This window comes from Mastigoproctus giganteus, chromosome 2 (assembly GCF_048544385.1).
Source record: "Mastigoproctus giganteus isolate SK-2022 chromosome 2, ASM4854438v1, whole genome shotgun sequence".
NCBI classification, from domain to species: Eukaryota; Metazoa; Arthropoda; class Arachnida; order Uropygi; family Thelyphonidae; genus Mastigoproctus; species Mastigoproctus giganteus.
The window spans coordinates 91,185,458-91,200,314 of NC_143576.1; the positions used below are offsets into that span (position 1 = coordinate 91,185,458).

Genomic DNA, 14,857 nt, shown 5'->3' on the forward strand with positions numbered 1-14,857 from the left:
CAAAACTGTAGACCCATACAAACCATTTTAAAAGCGTTAATCATTTCTTCGCGAATAGGCTTTGCTATGGGTTGTTCTGCTGGACCTTCAGCATCATCATTAATTTCTTCATGATCATGGTCGCGTCTAACACTGTTCAGCAGTATTTCATCTTCATTTGGATGTCCTGTTGTAGTCAGATCTTGATCTACATAAACATAACTATCCAGTATTAATTCATTTTCGATGTTTGCGGACGATTCTAATAATGTCCAAAAGTTTTTTAGCTGTGAAGGGGCAGTTCATCTTGTTCGTCCAGTCGTTGTTCGACTTCTGTATTCAATGCAAATCCCGCTTTCGAAAAACAATTTTGAATAGTGTATTCAGTGAGATCGTTTGTCCAAACTTTTGCCAGTTCAGAGATGCAATCTCTAAGGTTAATTGTAACCTCCAAGTTTCTGTTTTCTGATAATGCATTGACAATCTTCATTATTATTCTCTTTCGATAATGAAATTTAAAAAAAATTTTAATAATGCCTTGGTCCATTGGCTGGAGTTTTGACGTTACGTTTGGTGGTAAAAAAAAAACAACTTCACACTTTTCTTTTAAGTTTGGCAGAAATACTGGCAGGATGTGTCGGATAGTTGTCAGTTACCAATACGATTTTCCTTTTTTCTTTTGTTATACGCCTGTCTAGTTTTAATATCCAGTCTTCAAATATATCACTTGTCATCCATGCTTTTTTATTAAAGGTGTAGTCAACTTCCAAAAATTTTGTGCCTCTAAAACATCTTGGGTTTATTGATTTTCCAATGACTAAAAGTCTTAATTTTTCACTTCCTGTCATATTTGTCCCAACTAGCACAGTGATTCATTCTTTGCTTTGCTTTCCGCCAAAACATTTATCATCCTTAAAAGCAAGTGTTCTATTCGGTAAACATTTAAAGAATAAACCCATTTCGCCAGCATTAAGAACATCCTTAGGTTCATATTCTTCCAAAATCTTCTTTAAGGTATTGTTCCTCCAACTGTTGCAATCTTCTTCGCTTACATTAACACTTTCTCCACAAATAACCTTTTCCACAATTCGGTGGCACTTCTTAAATTTATCTAGCCACCCAGTGCTCGCATTAAATTCTGTATGTCGAAGGGACTGTGCAAATTTCAGAGCTTGTTGCTTAATTATTGGACCCGATATTGGTATATTCTTTTCACGTATCATTTGCATCCATTTTAGAACAGCTTTATCAACATCTTCGTATATACTCAACTTAATTCACTTCTTCTCTTCTCCTCCTTCAATTGCATTTAAAATTGACTCTCGATTTTTTAAAATCGTAGATGAGATGCTTGCAGGTATGCCATATTTCTCCGCAACATCTTTTTTCTTAAAACCCTGGTCAATATCATGAAGAATCTTTATTTTATCATTAATACTTAAACACTTTCTCTTCAACATTGTGCTGGTCTTGGCACATTATAGCCTTAGTTGCTAATGCGCCAATAAAATCAAAACCAACCAACCCACCAATCTTCAACATTGTTTCCGCAATTGCAAAAATTACTCGACTGCGGCTCTTGCTGATACACACACCGCAAACTTCGTGCACTGGCCATATAGTGAATTGTTAGTACCACCTACTCAATGACGTTCACTTGCCAATTCAACAGTATCACGTGACCTTTCCTATCAATCACTTTGAAGAAATATACAACTTTGTGAATTTCTTTTATTCTGCTTTCATTCATATATACACGAAAGAAAATTTATGGTTAATATATGCTGTACGTTACTTTTCAGAAACGAAAAAAAAAAAAAAAAAAACAAGAGCATATAGCCTGTGACTGATGACAAATTGTTCTAAAAGAATGAAATTTAAAAAAAAAAAAAAAAAAAAAATTCATGAAAATCATCTACTGGAAGTCCTGTTAGACGAGAACGGACATATCATATAATGATTGACAGGAAGGTCACATAGTACGGTTGAGGTGAGAAGCGAATGTCACTCGGTAGGCATTACTAAAATTCGACTATGGTAGCATTCTATATATCGCCACCGCAGCACGCTAAAGGTTTACCGCAGTGAATTTCGTTTCCCCTGAGCCAACATCAATTTAGAAATCTACCCTATTTATTGTAAAGTTTATGACCACTTTTAAGAAACCCATTTGGTTTTATAACTGTAACAAAAATGAAACAAAGGCCGTCCTATGGGCTTCAATGGCCACAAGTATTCACTAAAAGGATGATTAATTCCAGATGCTAATGCGCAATTCGGAGGGAAGGGGGCCATATATTTGAGTGGCTGTTTAGCAGTAAATGCTTTTACTAATTTTTTTAAAAATTCATTATAGAGAGACTAACACCGCTATATTGGGTTAATTTTACATGTAATTTTGTTTCAAGGTGCAATGTTTTGCAAAAAAAATTCGTAATATAGAGAAATTCGTTAAATAGAAGTTCGTAATAGAGAGGTTCCGCTGTGTGTGTGTGTGTATATATATATATATATATATATATATATGTATGTGTATATATATATATATATATATATATATATATGGTCATAAATTAGAATAATAAAATAATGCCAGCAGTACGGCAAGACAAGAGCGAAAAAAACAAAATTAAACCTAAATTCAAATCTAACAGGGAGGGAAGAGAAAGGTAACAAGAATAAAATACAGTATATTGCAACGGAAACTCTAAATTAATTTAGAAAATATAATTATATGAATAATAATTCATTAAAATTTAAAGCCAATTAAATAGAAATTTAGCGGTGCCCCCTCTGATGGGCACCAGGTCCAAATTTATGTGAAATATCACCAAGCAGAGATTTAAACCATTCACAATAAAACAAAACAAAAATAGAAAAAATAGAAAAAATAGACTGACCATTATGCCCCATCTCAACAGAGGACCACAAGGCCAATAATGGTCAGGGAATCGCTGCATTTCGAACGCTAAACAAATCGCCGCAAAGGCGAAACGATCGCAAGATCAGTCCGCCACACCGACCCCCAGATCGAACCGCCAATGCAGGGAATTGAACAGCGGTGGTCCTGATGCAGCGAAAATCAAAAATAGAACAGACTTGAGCACTCCAGTGCAAAGCCACACTACTGACAAAAGTAAATTTAACCCATTTATATAAACAAATAATAAACTATAGATGGCAGTACAGGCGCAGCGTTAGCAATTCGCCCAATACAGTAGGGTGGCTTTGCACTGGAGTGCTCAAGTCTGTTCTATTTTTGATTTTCGCTGCATCAGGACCACCGCTGTTCAATTCCCTGCATTGGCGGTTCGATCTGGGGGTCGGTGTGGCGGACTGATCTTGCGATCGTTTCGCCTTTGCGGCGATTTGTTTAGCGTTCGAAATGCAGCGATTCCCTGACCATTATTGGCCTTGTGGTCCTCTGTTGAGATGGGGCATAATGGTCAGTCTATTTTTTCTATTTTTGTTTTGTTTTATTGTGAATGGTTTAAATCTCTGCTTGGTGATATTTCACATAAATTTGGACCTGGTGCCCATCAGAGGGGGCACCGCTAAATTTCTATTTAATTGGCTTTAAATTTTAATGAATTATTATTCATATAATTATATTTTCTAAATTAATTTAGAGTTTCCGTTGCAATATACTGTATTTTATTCTTGTTACCTTTCTCTTCCCTCCCTGTTAGATTTGAATTTAGGTTTAATTTTGTTTTTTTCGCTCTTGTCTTGCCGTACTGCTGGCATTATTTTATTATTCTAATTTATGACTATGTTTCAAGCATCATGTAGAGGAATGTGCTTTTTGCTGCCTTTGATGTGTGCTATACCCTCCTTTTTATTTTTATTAAGTAATATTTCTTTTCCAACAATATTTAAATATAATTATATATATATATATGTATGTATGTATGTATGTGTATATATATATATATATATATACAGTAATAAAAAATTAATATTTTGTTAATAAACAATTTATGCACTAGTCCACCCATGATTCTCATGAAAAAAGGTTATGTTACTCCTCCATTTAAGGGGGAGGGGGGGTCAAGCTCCCATGGGATTCAAGTGGAAGTAACCTGACCTTTTTTTCACCATTAGGGCATATCATTGAACAAGAAAATAAAAATACAGTCATAAAAAAATTTATTTTTTATGAATGTATTTCTAAATATGACTGTGATTCTAAAGAAAAAAGGTTAGGTTACCCCTTCCACTTCAGGAGGGGTTTAAGCTCCCATAGGATTCAAGTGGAGGTAACATGACATTTTTTCACCATTATGGGAAGCGTTCATTAGGGCATGTGCAATTAGGGCAAGTTACCATTAGTGCTTCTGCATGATACTAAACCAGTTTTATCGTTTGTTGTGTTCGCACACCAATCAGCACATCATTTGCCCCGCCTACCTGTCAATCAATATATCGTTGTCGACTTTGCTCCAGACTGATAACACCTACTGTCTGTTTACCGAGCGAGCAGCGCTAGAGTACTCTATCGGGAAACTAATTTTCCACGTAATCCATCGTTCTCGTGTTGGCTTTCTTTACCCTCGCCACCACTGGTTTGCAGTGGTGTGTGTGTGTGTGTGTGCATATGAATATTTGTTTCCCATGCATGCATACGCAACTATAAAACAATAAAGAAGAAAAATGCTAAAGTGAATTAAACTGATTCTAAAGAAGTGGGTGGGGAGATGAATAATAAAATTGCTATATAAGGTGTAACAAAATGAGTAAACAATTACCATCCCTATTAGTTAGGCAATTATCACTGTTACTTGAGGTGCCTCCATAGCCAGGTGGGAAGGAGCAGCAGTGCGTAGCACACCCTTCTTGATTAGACTGGGGTTTGAGCCCGTCAGCACCAAATACGGAGGATGCGGAAAGATCAGGGAATGACCACTGCATATTCCCGGAGCAATATGGCCTTAGTTGCTAATGCTCCTAAAAAAAAACAAAACCAAAAACTGTTACTTGAACATCAAGTAACTGATAATTGCCACAAATTCAAACCTAGGGATTGTGGACAAATATGATCATAGATCGCTGTGACAGCAGATAATTCTCAAATACACATTCGTATATTTGTTGTTGTTGAGAAAAGCAATCACTAGATTAATAATTCTGGCTAATACCACTAATAAGTACTCCATCTTCTTAAGTGTTTGATGTTTAATAGACACCAAGTGGGTGATCATATAAAATATTTAAAGAATACTACTAAAGATATCATCTAAGCTTGCTACATGAATATTTTATATTTATTAACTGTAGAAAATGACTAATTATAACTTCCGTTATGCATTTAATTTATTTTAAAAAATAATAAAAATAAAATAAGATATTCTACAGTAGACTTACCTGCACTTGTGGTTTATCACTCATCCACATACAATAAAATAAGCCTTTCCATAATTTTAGCATATCTGCTTCTGTAAAAACTATAAAAAAAGTATGCATTACTTCAAATTTATAGTCAGTTTTTATCACTAATGCTAAAGATTATTATATCTATAAAATAAACAATGCTTTATCATCATAAAGAAATATCATCTAATAAAATATATACAGTATAATCAAAGATACTACGATGATGTAAAATTAAATTGAATTGCTGAATATAGTTATCTTTTTGTCTAACACCCTAAAAATATGCTATTTATTATCAGCAAAGAAAAATGTATTATTAGTGGCAAAACCTACTATAATAATGGTATTACACTAGAGGAAAAGACACAAACATCTTATTTTGTAATAGGAATAGCTAATGGTTCCATTTTTTGCGTGAAGAACATAAAAAATTATAGAAGTTACTTGCATATTCATACACTGAATTCTCATTTTCTCAATTTAACCATATTATCAATACAGAGATATTCTGCAAAAGGTTACTCGAAAGGAACCTTTATATACAAATTTCTTTTTTCATGTTCATACAAACTTCAGTCACTAATACAGAAGACTATTTAATTCCTGTATATACATGGGCTGATCAATAAAAATGCCTTCAAATCTTACAACCTATAAATTGATGAAATACAATTCCATTAGAAAAAAAAACTTACTGCAACCCTTCCTCCACTTGCATTGGTCCTGCTCTATGACTCCTTTTAATACTTCTGTAATACTAGTAATAATTGAAATATTATCAAATCACTTTTGCTCTTACACCCCAAGATGTTTTGCCTTCTCAATGTAATTTTACTACAGTTTCTCTCTTAAAAATTCAAGAAATCTTTACTGAATGGGTTCAAAATGACCCTCAGATGCATAAACATGTATGTGATTTTGCACACTGTAGGCTAGTAGGTTTAAATACATTTTGTTTAAAACGAAGAGCGTGGCCATTCACAGCTACAATTATTATACTCTGTCAGAGACTGCCACAGAAAATGTGCAATGTGGGAAGATACACTGCCACAGTACAATATCTGCCTACATGTTCTTCAGGGTTTAGCTTGTAATCACTAAAGTATCTTTCGAAGGTGGATAATGGAATTTAATTTCCTGACAGAATCCAAATGTCCAAGCTTTATCTGCTATGATGTTTTTAGGAACTATAAAAACACTAACAGAAATGACTCAAAGATATGAAGATACACATATATGTTTTTGTTTATATTCTGACACGACCACCAGGTCAGAAGAGTTTACAATAAATTATCAGTACAAACATTAATTGTATTTAGCAGTGAATGGCTTGAACCCTGGTCTGCTCAAAGAGTGCGTGTTACTGCACTCTTGCTCCTGACCACTCAGCTACATCAGGCCTAATATATATTGTCCTCTTTCTGCACAAATATTACCAAACTGAGTAGTTAAATTGCATATGATGACCATATTACAATAATATAATAAACTTTCTTATTATATGATTTCTATTTTATTATTTCTAAATTTCAAATTTTGCTTAATTAACTATTTTCTCCTTCAGTGGGAAAGCTGTACCCCATCCTTGGCTTAGCCTGAAAATGTCATCAATGCACTTCTGAAAAGAGCATAAACCATTTTATTTGAAGAAGAAAAATATAAAAAAATAAATAAAACAACTAGTAATAATTGTTGTTTACATCTGGGTGCGAGGTTGGCTTGTGCGGACGACGCTCCTTGAAGCTCTTGGAACAGAGAAGTTTTTCCTGATTTATTTTCTTGTTTATTAGCTTAAATTGTCATATTAACTTATTTTCTAGAGTAGCTTTATATTCCTAGTTACGATACTTAGTTTAAAGTTTAACTTAGACAGAGTTTTTGTAGGTATTACTTAGTATCGGTAACGGTATCAAATCCACGTGTTACAAATTGAACGAGAGGTCTTTGTTTTTTTTTTTTTAACCAAATTTAGTCGATTTATTAACCAATTGTTATATCGAATTATCTTCTATAAGTGGATTATAGACCTTGTCAGGATCCTTAGTTTATTCTAAATTGAGATAGCGAGATTTGGAAGCTAATCAATACTTACAAGTCCGTAGAAGTACCGTTCGAGAATTCCCGCCATTTTTTCACGATAGCATAAGCTTAGTGTAGTATAGTGCATAATATAATATGGTCAATTAATCAGTAAATCTATTAAACTTGATAAACTTTATTGTCAATTAAATTGTATTTTTAACTCTATATATAATGACTTAATCGTAACAAAGAATTAATACATAACTATAGGGGTACACGTGATACGGAAGTTGTATAAAGGGAACTCGTAGAAAACACTAGATACCGAAAAAAAAAAAAAAAAAAAAAAATATATATATATATATATATAACATAACTGTTTTGGGATATAACTTAAGGATTTAATTTTTGTTTGAAATTTTATTGAATTAAATCGGAATCATGACTCTGACCAGAGCAGCAAAGCAAAAGGCTCAAGCTAATGGGAGTGCTGTGGTTCAGGGGAGAACTGAGGGGGGCAGTTGCCCTCTGAATCACAGTCTATTAAAATGCACTGTTTGCTTGATGTTTGCGGAGCAGTCGGGTACGGGACATGATACTGCCAAGGGAGATGTCTTTGTGTGTGCACGATGTAAGGAGTGCAAGGAAATCAGGCGACAACTCAGCGTTGTTATGGGCCTTTATGAGACCTTGAAGGACAGGGTGGATGCCCTCGAAGGTAATAAATTGAGGGGCCCATCAAGCTCTCAGCTGCCCACATCAACGCCAGAGCTTGCACTTGGTCATCAGGCAACACAGAGGCAGCCCCCTAGGCAGAATGCGCTGGTCCCACAGGAACTAGTTGTTGGTGACTCTATTGTCAGGGAAACAGGGAACATGCTTTGTAAAAAAGATAGGTGGAATAGGACCAGGGTATGTCTGCCAGGGGCAAAGGTTGATGACGTTGTAGAGCGGATATCATCTTTTAAGGGCACAAAAGGTGATATAGTTGTACACGTTGGAACTAATGATATTAAGAGTAGGAGACCGGCGGAATTACTTAGCAAGTACAGGTCACTGTTGAAAAAAAGCCGTGAAGTAGGGTTGAATTTGAAAGTGTCTGCAATTCTGCCCAGACACGATAGGAGGGAGTATATGATGAGAGCCTTGTCGATCAATTCGGCCCTGGAGGGATTGTGCAAGGCTCAAGGGGTAGAATTTTTTTCAGGATGGACTGTACTTGTTAACAGGAGAGATTGCTTCTACAGGGATGGGATACACTTAAATAGAAAGGGTGCAAGAATTTTTGCTGATGCTGTCGAGGCAGTGTTAGGTGAGTCGGAAAACTGCTAGTTGGGGGGGATACAAGGACTAATAGATTAACATAGCCACTGGCAGAGGTGGAAGTGATTCTTGCACTGCTTCTATTGAAATGAGCAGAAGCCTGAAAAACAAGATGCAGGATATTTCAGAGACTGCTGGGAGTCATTGCGGTACAAGTAAACACATGGGTTGTGTTACGGTAGCTAAGAATAGAAACAGGTGCATGTATACCTGCGTGTACACCAATGCTAGGAGTTTGGTAAATAAATTTGATGAATTTGAGGTATTGCTCAAAACATCAAAGGCAGATATTGTTGGGATATCAGAGACGTGGTGTCACACAGATATAAGTAATGCGGAACTGGAATTTGGGGAATACAATGTGTATAGAAAGGATAGACAGGACAGGAGGGGAGGAGGGGTTATGCTATTAGTTAAGAAACACATAAAGTCCAAGGAAGTGAAGCCAGTCGACATCGATGGACAGGGCAGTGTCGAGTCAGTTTGGTGTGACATAAGCATAGGGAAATCAAAATTGAGAGTAGGAGTGTGCTATAGGCCTAATGACTCTGATGAGTATAATAAGATATTGTACAGGGAAATAGAGTGGGCCAGTAAATCAGAGAGTCTTATAATGGGGGATTTTAATTTCCCAGATATTGACTGGAATTTGTGGTTTGGTCACTCGCACACTAGCAAGGCTTTTGTGGATTTATTGGATGATTGTTTTCTACATCAGCATGTTCGTGAGGTAACAAGAGGGAGCAATACTCTTGATCTGATTATCAGTAGTGATTCTTCATGCATTAAGAATCTGCAGATAAATGAACCACTAGGTGGCAGTGATCACAGTGTGTTGAAGTGGGATTTACTCAAGGAGGTAACTACCATCAGAGGTAAAGGGAAGGGTTTTTGTTTTCGTAAAGGCGACTATGATGGTCTGAGACAGTATTTAAATTCTATACAGTGGGACCAACTGATGATGTTACCAACAGCGAAATCAAAGTGGGAGGCGTTCAAGGAAATAATCTTGGAGGCTACCAGGCTTTACATACCAACTAAGAAATATTGTTCAAGGTTTAGGCCTAAATGGTTGTCAGGTGAACTAATGAGATATGTGGCAGAGAAGAAAAATGCATGGGATACATACAAATTGATGGGTGACATGGAAGCCTATGATAGATATAAGTTGGTCTGTAACCAAGTCACAAAGGAGATTAGGCAGGCAAAGGCAGACTACGAAAAATACTTGGCAAAGGATGCAAAGAAAAACAGAAAAGAGTTCTTTACATATTTAAACTCAAGAAGGAAAGGGATGAATCAGATTGGTCCACTGGACATTGATGGCTCAACAGTTGAGGATCCTGCTCAGATGGCTAACAATCTAAACGAGTATTTTGCATCTACATTCACGCATGAGGAGTTATTCAGGAAGGAGAATGATGTAGGTAAAGTAAACATTGGCAGTGAGCTGGATGATTTTGTAATAACTGAGAGGAAAGTGGAGGAGAGATTGTTGAGGATAAACATAAAAAAGGCACCTGGGGTGGATGGGATCTATCCAGTTATATTAAAGGAGGCAGCAAAGGAAGTAAGCAAACACCTAGCCGTAATTATGAGAGCTTCTTTGGACTCAGGGGAGGTACCCATAGACTGGAGATGTGCAAATGTAACCCCAATTCACAAAGGAGGATCAAAGGCTGACACAAGTAATTATAGACCTGTTAGTTTAACTTCTGTTCCAGGTAAATTAATGGAGGCACTGGTTAAAGAAGCACTGCAGGATCATCTAGACAAGAATTCAGTTATAGCTCAGACGCAGCATGGTTTTGTTAAGGGCAGGTCTTGCCTGACCAATTTGATTGGATACTATGATGTAGTCACAAAAGAACTGGATGCAGGGAATAACTTTGATATTATATATTTGGATCTTAGAAAGGCTTTTGATACTGTTGCACATGGAAGACTGCTGCACAAATTGGAGCAGTGTGGCATTGGAGGCAAATTGCTGCTATGGATAAGGGGATGGTTGAGTGGCAGAAGACAGAGAGTGGTAATCAATGGACACTGCTCAACGTGGACTAATGTTATTAGTGGAGTTCCTCAGGGTTCAGTGTTGGGTCCGTTGTTGTTTTCGGTGTTTATGAATGATATTGATGTTGGGATATCTAGTTTAATGTCCAAGTTTGCAGATGATACAAAGGTTGGCAGGGTTGTTAAGGACACTACTGACGCTATGCTGCTGCAACAGGATCTGGAAAGGTTGAACAGATGGGCTGAGAGGTGGCAAATGAAGTTTAACATTGACAAATGTAAAGTACTACATATGGGAAACAGTAACCCCAGAGCAACGTATCAACTCTGCGGTACTACACTGACAGTGGTGGAGAATGAAAAGGACCTGGGGGTAATTGTGCAGGCAGATATGAAGTTCTCTGAGCAGTGCAGATGAGCTGCAAGAGTAGCTCATGGTGTCTTGTCAATGATATACAGGAATTTTGCTAGCAGGGATAAGGAGGTGATTACTCCCTTGTATAAGGCAATGGTTAGGCCACATCTGGAGTACTGTATACAGGTCTGGAGGCCTCATTTCAGGAAGGATGTAGAGCTGCTGGAACGGGTACAGAGAAGGGCAACAAGATTAGTGAATGGAACAAAGGGTTGCTCTTACGAAGAAAGGCTTAAGTTTTGCAAATTACAGAGTCTGGAGACTAGGCACCGGCGAGGTGATCTGATAGAGGTGTATAAGGCTTTGAATGGTTTAAGCATGCTCAATGCCAATGGGATTCTTCATCTTGCTCAGAAAAATCACCTGAGAGGGCATAAATTCAAATTGAGGAAGGACGGATGTCGGAGAGATGTGCGGAAATTTGCCTTTGGCCAGCGGGTGGTTGGTTGGTGGAACCGACTTCCATCACTTGTTGTTGAAGTTGATAGCCTAAACAAATTTAAAGCTCAACTGGACAGGTATTTCGAACGAACGGAGGGGTGAAATGGGAGTGGTGTGTGGTTTTTTTTTTTTTTTTTTTTTTTTTTTGGCTGATGCTGAATAAGCTTGCTTTCTTGCATCATATGCCTCTACTAATGCTAATGCTAACATCCCCACATAACAGTAATAGTATGTGGGGATTGACGCAAACTGCCAAACAAGCATACTGAAAGCGAATATCACACACAAATGTTGTGTATGGTTTGCTTTTTCTTCAAACAAAATTGTTTTATGTTCATTTCAGAAGTACAGCAATGGTGTTTTCAGACTAAACTGAAGATGAAAAAAACTTTTCCATTGAGAAAAAAGCAGTTGATTAAGCAAAACTTTAATTCAGAAATTATAAAATCTACTTATTCCAATTGTAATATAAAATTCAAAAATTTCAGCCAAAATATGACAACAAAGGCAAAGTGTCTAAACCTAAAAATAAGTGAGATCGACCTAGCACCTTTTAATTGAAACACCCTGTACATGGTTGGTATGCTAGCTTGGTCTTTTTCTCATAGTACTATCCGAATTCAACTAACAAGTATTGGCAAATATTGAACAATTTCTTCGTGAAAAGTGTACGTAATGGAAGAAGAAAGGGTATTCAATCATTGAAAGAGGAAAGGGTACTCTTTGCTCCTTGAAGCGAGTATGAGAGATTTATTAGATGCTTTCTGTTTACTAGCAATAATAGATAGTGTGTTTGATGTTTAATAGACAACAAGTGAAAGGGTGATCATGTCTAACTCTTTTGGAATCAAGCTAGAATGTACAAACATCTCTCATCCAGCAATCATAATTCGCTCCCCTCCTTACTCTGAAGGGTAGGTGGGAAAATTAAATTATAGCAAACACATCTGCACCAATAGCAGTTTATAATTTGGCTTATTATAGTCCCTCCTTTTTTTTTTTTTTTTTTTTTCCAAATCATGCTGGATGAAAAATTGAAAATTGTAAGGGAGTAATAACAGAAGACAAGTGAAGAAATCAGTATAATAAAATAAAATTTCAAAGGAGAAATGAGATAAATAATGGAGATAACAGTACCTCAAATATGATCTGCAGAGGTAATGTTGTCATGCAGGCTAGTAATTAATAAAAACGCACTTCACTCTGCACGTGATAAACCATAAGAATGACCAAAATATATATATACACAAATATAATTAAACTGAAGAGCAAACATTAATTCACTATTTTAATTAATAAATATTATTTTCATTTAGAGTTAACTACTACTTCCAGAAATGGCTACAACATGTGATAACTTATTTACCTTTTTGAAATATTTCCTCAACCTTGTGTATGTATCTGGCCATTAAATTAAATGTTTTTGTTTTTTATTAAAATAATCAATACATTATAAAGTATCTTTTTATCAATATACGACTGTTTTCAATTCAATAAAAAAGTTAATTTTTTTTTTTATAACAAATATTTGAATCTGATAAGCATCACATGAGCACTTGTATTCTTTTTAGGGATGTAAATGGTTAATTGTTATTTTTACCTGATAAAATTGTAACATTTCTTCTGTGAATTTTTAAACTAGAACTGTAGATAACTTGGGATGGAAGGGTAGTTTCGCTACTGAGACTTGTATGGTACAGTTCTTAAAAGACATGGGGAAGGTTGAAAATCTCATGGAGATCCAAAAATTTGCAGTTAAAATTCTGATGCATCTGTATAATGCAGGTAATCATGCCTTTCTAATCCACTTTATACTATTGTAATTTAATTAAAATCAAACATTATTTATTTATTTTTTTAATTTACAGTTTTATCACAGCTACCTGTGCTATTGTATCTCTTAAAACTGAAGAGTTGCTTGCACTTATGAAGGAGTTCATTTTTATTTCTAAAAGTGGCATATAAAAATTTTGGAAATCCTCATTCTGGAATTATTAAAACAGATAACACTTAGCTGTGCATGAGTTAAGAAATGCATCAGTGGGAATAAGGAACGGCAATTTTTAAAATTATATAACCAGTGACAAGTACATGGAGGTCGAGGAGGAGGTGGAGAAAAAAGCCGAAGATTATAACTTTTCAGATAAGAAATATATAAACCCCAGGAGCTCACATCTGGCGAGTATGGGCTTGGCAAACCCAGGGTGCTGAGTTGGATATCATCATTCTTCTCTTCCTTGGTGATTCCCTTCTTTCTTTCTTTCTATCTCTCTCTCAGAGTAACGCGAGAATTTTTTTTTTTTTTTTTGGCTGGTATAGCATAAGACTCAGGCTTCCTTGCACCATATGGCTAATAATAATAATAACCCTCACATGTCCTTGTTGAAACATTGGAAAAGCGAATGTGCTTACAACCAAATGCATTATCAATAAACAAATCCCACGAGTTTGCTAACGCGTGGGTACTACGATGAATTTTCGTAACTAAGAATTGTATGACTTACCATTGCTCGAATTTGATCTTACAGTAAGCCATCTACGAAGATTATTTAAAGCTTTATCTCGGATCTTTTTGTCATTTTCAGCAAGACGTTGTGCAAACTGAATTTCAGGAGTAATTTTAAACGTTTTGCCTTCTGTTTTAGCAGCCATTTCTCGTTTACAAGTTCTACAACGCCACCTAGCTTGAAATCAAAATATAAATTTCAAGAAGAAATATATAAAAAAATAATATTTATAAAAAGAAGTTGATCAAAATTTTGTCAAATCGAGCAAACTGGGATATTTTCACGGAACAGATCGAAACACACACACCTTAGGGTAATAAAAAATAGAAGCTATTTAACACGTGTGCATGATGTTACCGATGCCTGTGATGGACGAACTGGAGCGGTGTTTCAGGGCTTTGTCGTCCATTCCGAGCACCGCGTGTATAAAAGTAAATCCAAAAATAGGTAAATATGCGCTCGCGCGCGCGCACACACACCTCATTTGGTATAGTACATATTCTCATGGCGTCAACGAAACTCTCAATTATGGCTTCTAAACATTTGGTGGTGATTTCATTAATTTTATTTTTTTCTATTTTATTTAACTTTGCTTGCGACACAACCTTGGACTGTCCATCGCTCCATTTGTGGTGATGGAAATTTTACGTCAGAAAATAATATCGACAATACACTAATACTGCCAGCACTAAAGAAATCTTCCGCCATATATTCGTATGTTTCAAATCAGAAGGTTAGCTTGGATTGATCCCATCTGACCTTCAATTTTCCATTCATCTGACAG

General features: G+C 36.0%; 1 protein-coding gene across 1 annotated transcript in view; it reads right to left on the reverse strand.

Annotated features, from left to right (window-relative positions):
- The window catches only part of LOC150089414 (ribosomal RNA processing protein 1 homolog B-like), a 71,395-nt gene extending 57,177 nt beyond the window's left edge, over nt 1-14,218 (reverse strand). Inside the window, exons 1-2 of the mRNA XM_090368576.1 lie at nt 14,071-14,218; nt 5,344-5,423 (exon numbers count right to left, since the gene is read on the reverse strand). Of these exons, the coding sequence (XP_090224702.1) occupies nt 5,344-5,423; nt 14,071-14,218 (228 nt within the window). The remainder of the gene's footprint in view (nt 1-5,343; nt 5,424-14,070) is intronic.
- Nucleotides 14,219-14,857: the final 639 nt, after the last annotated feature.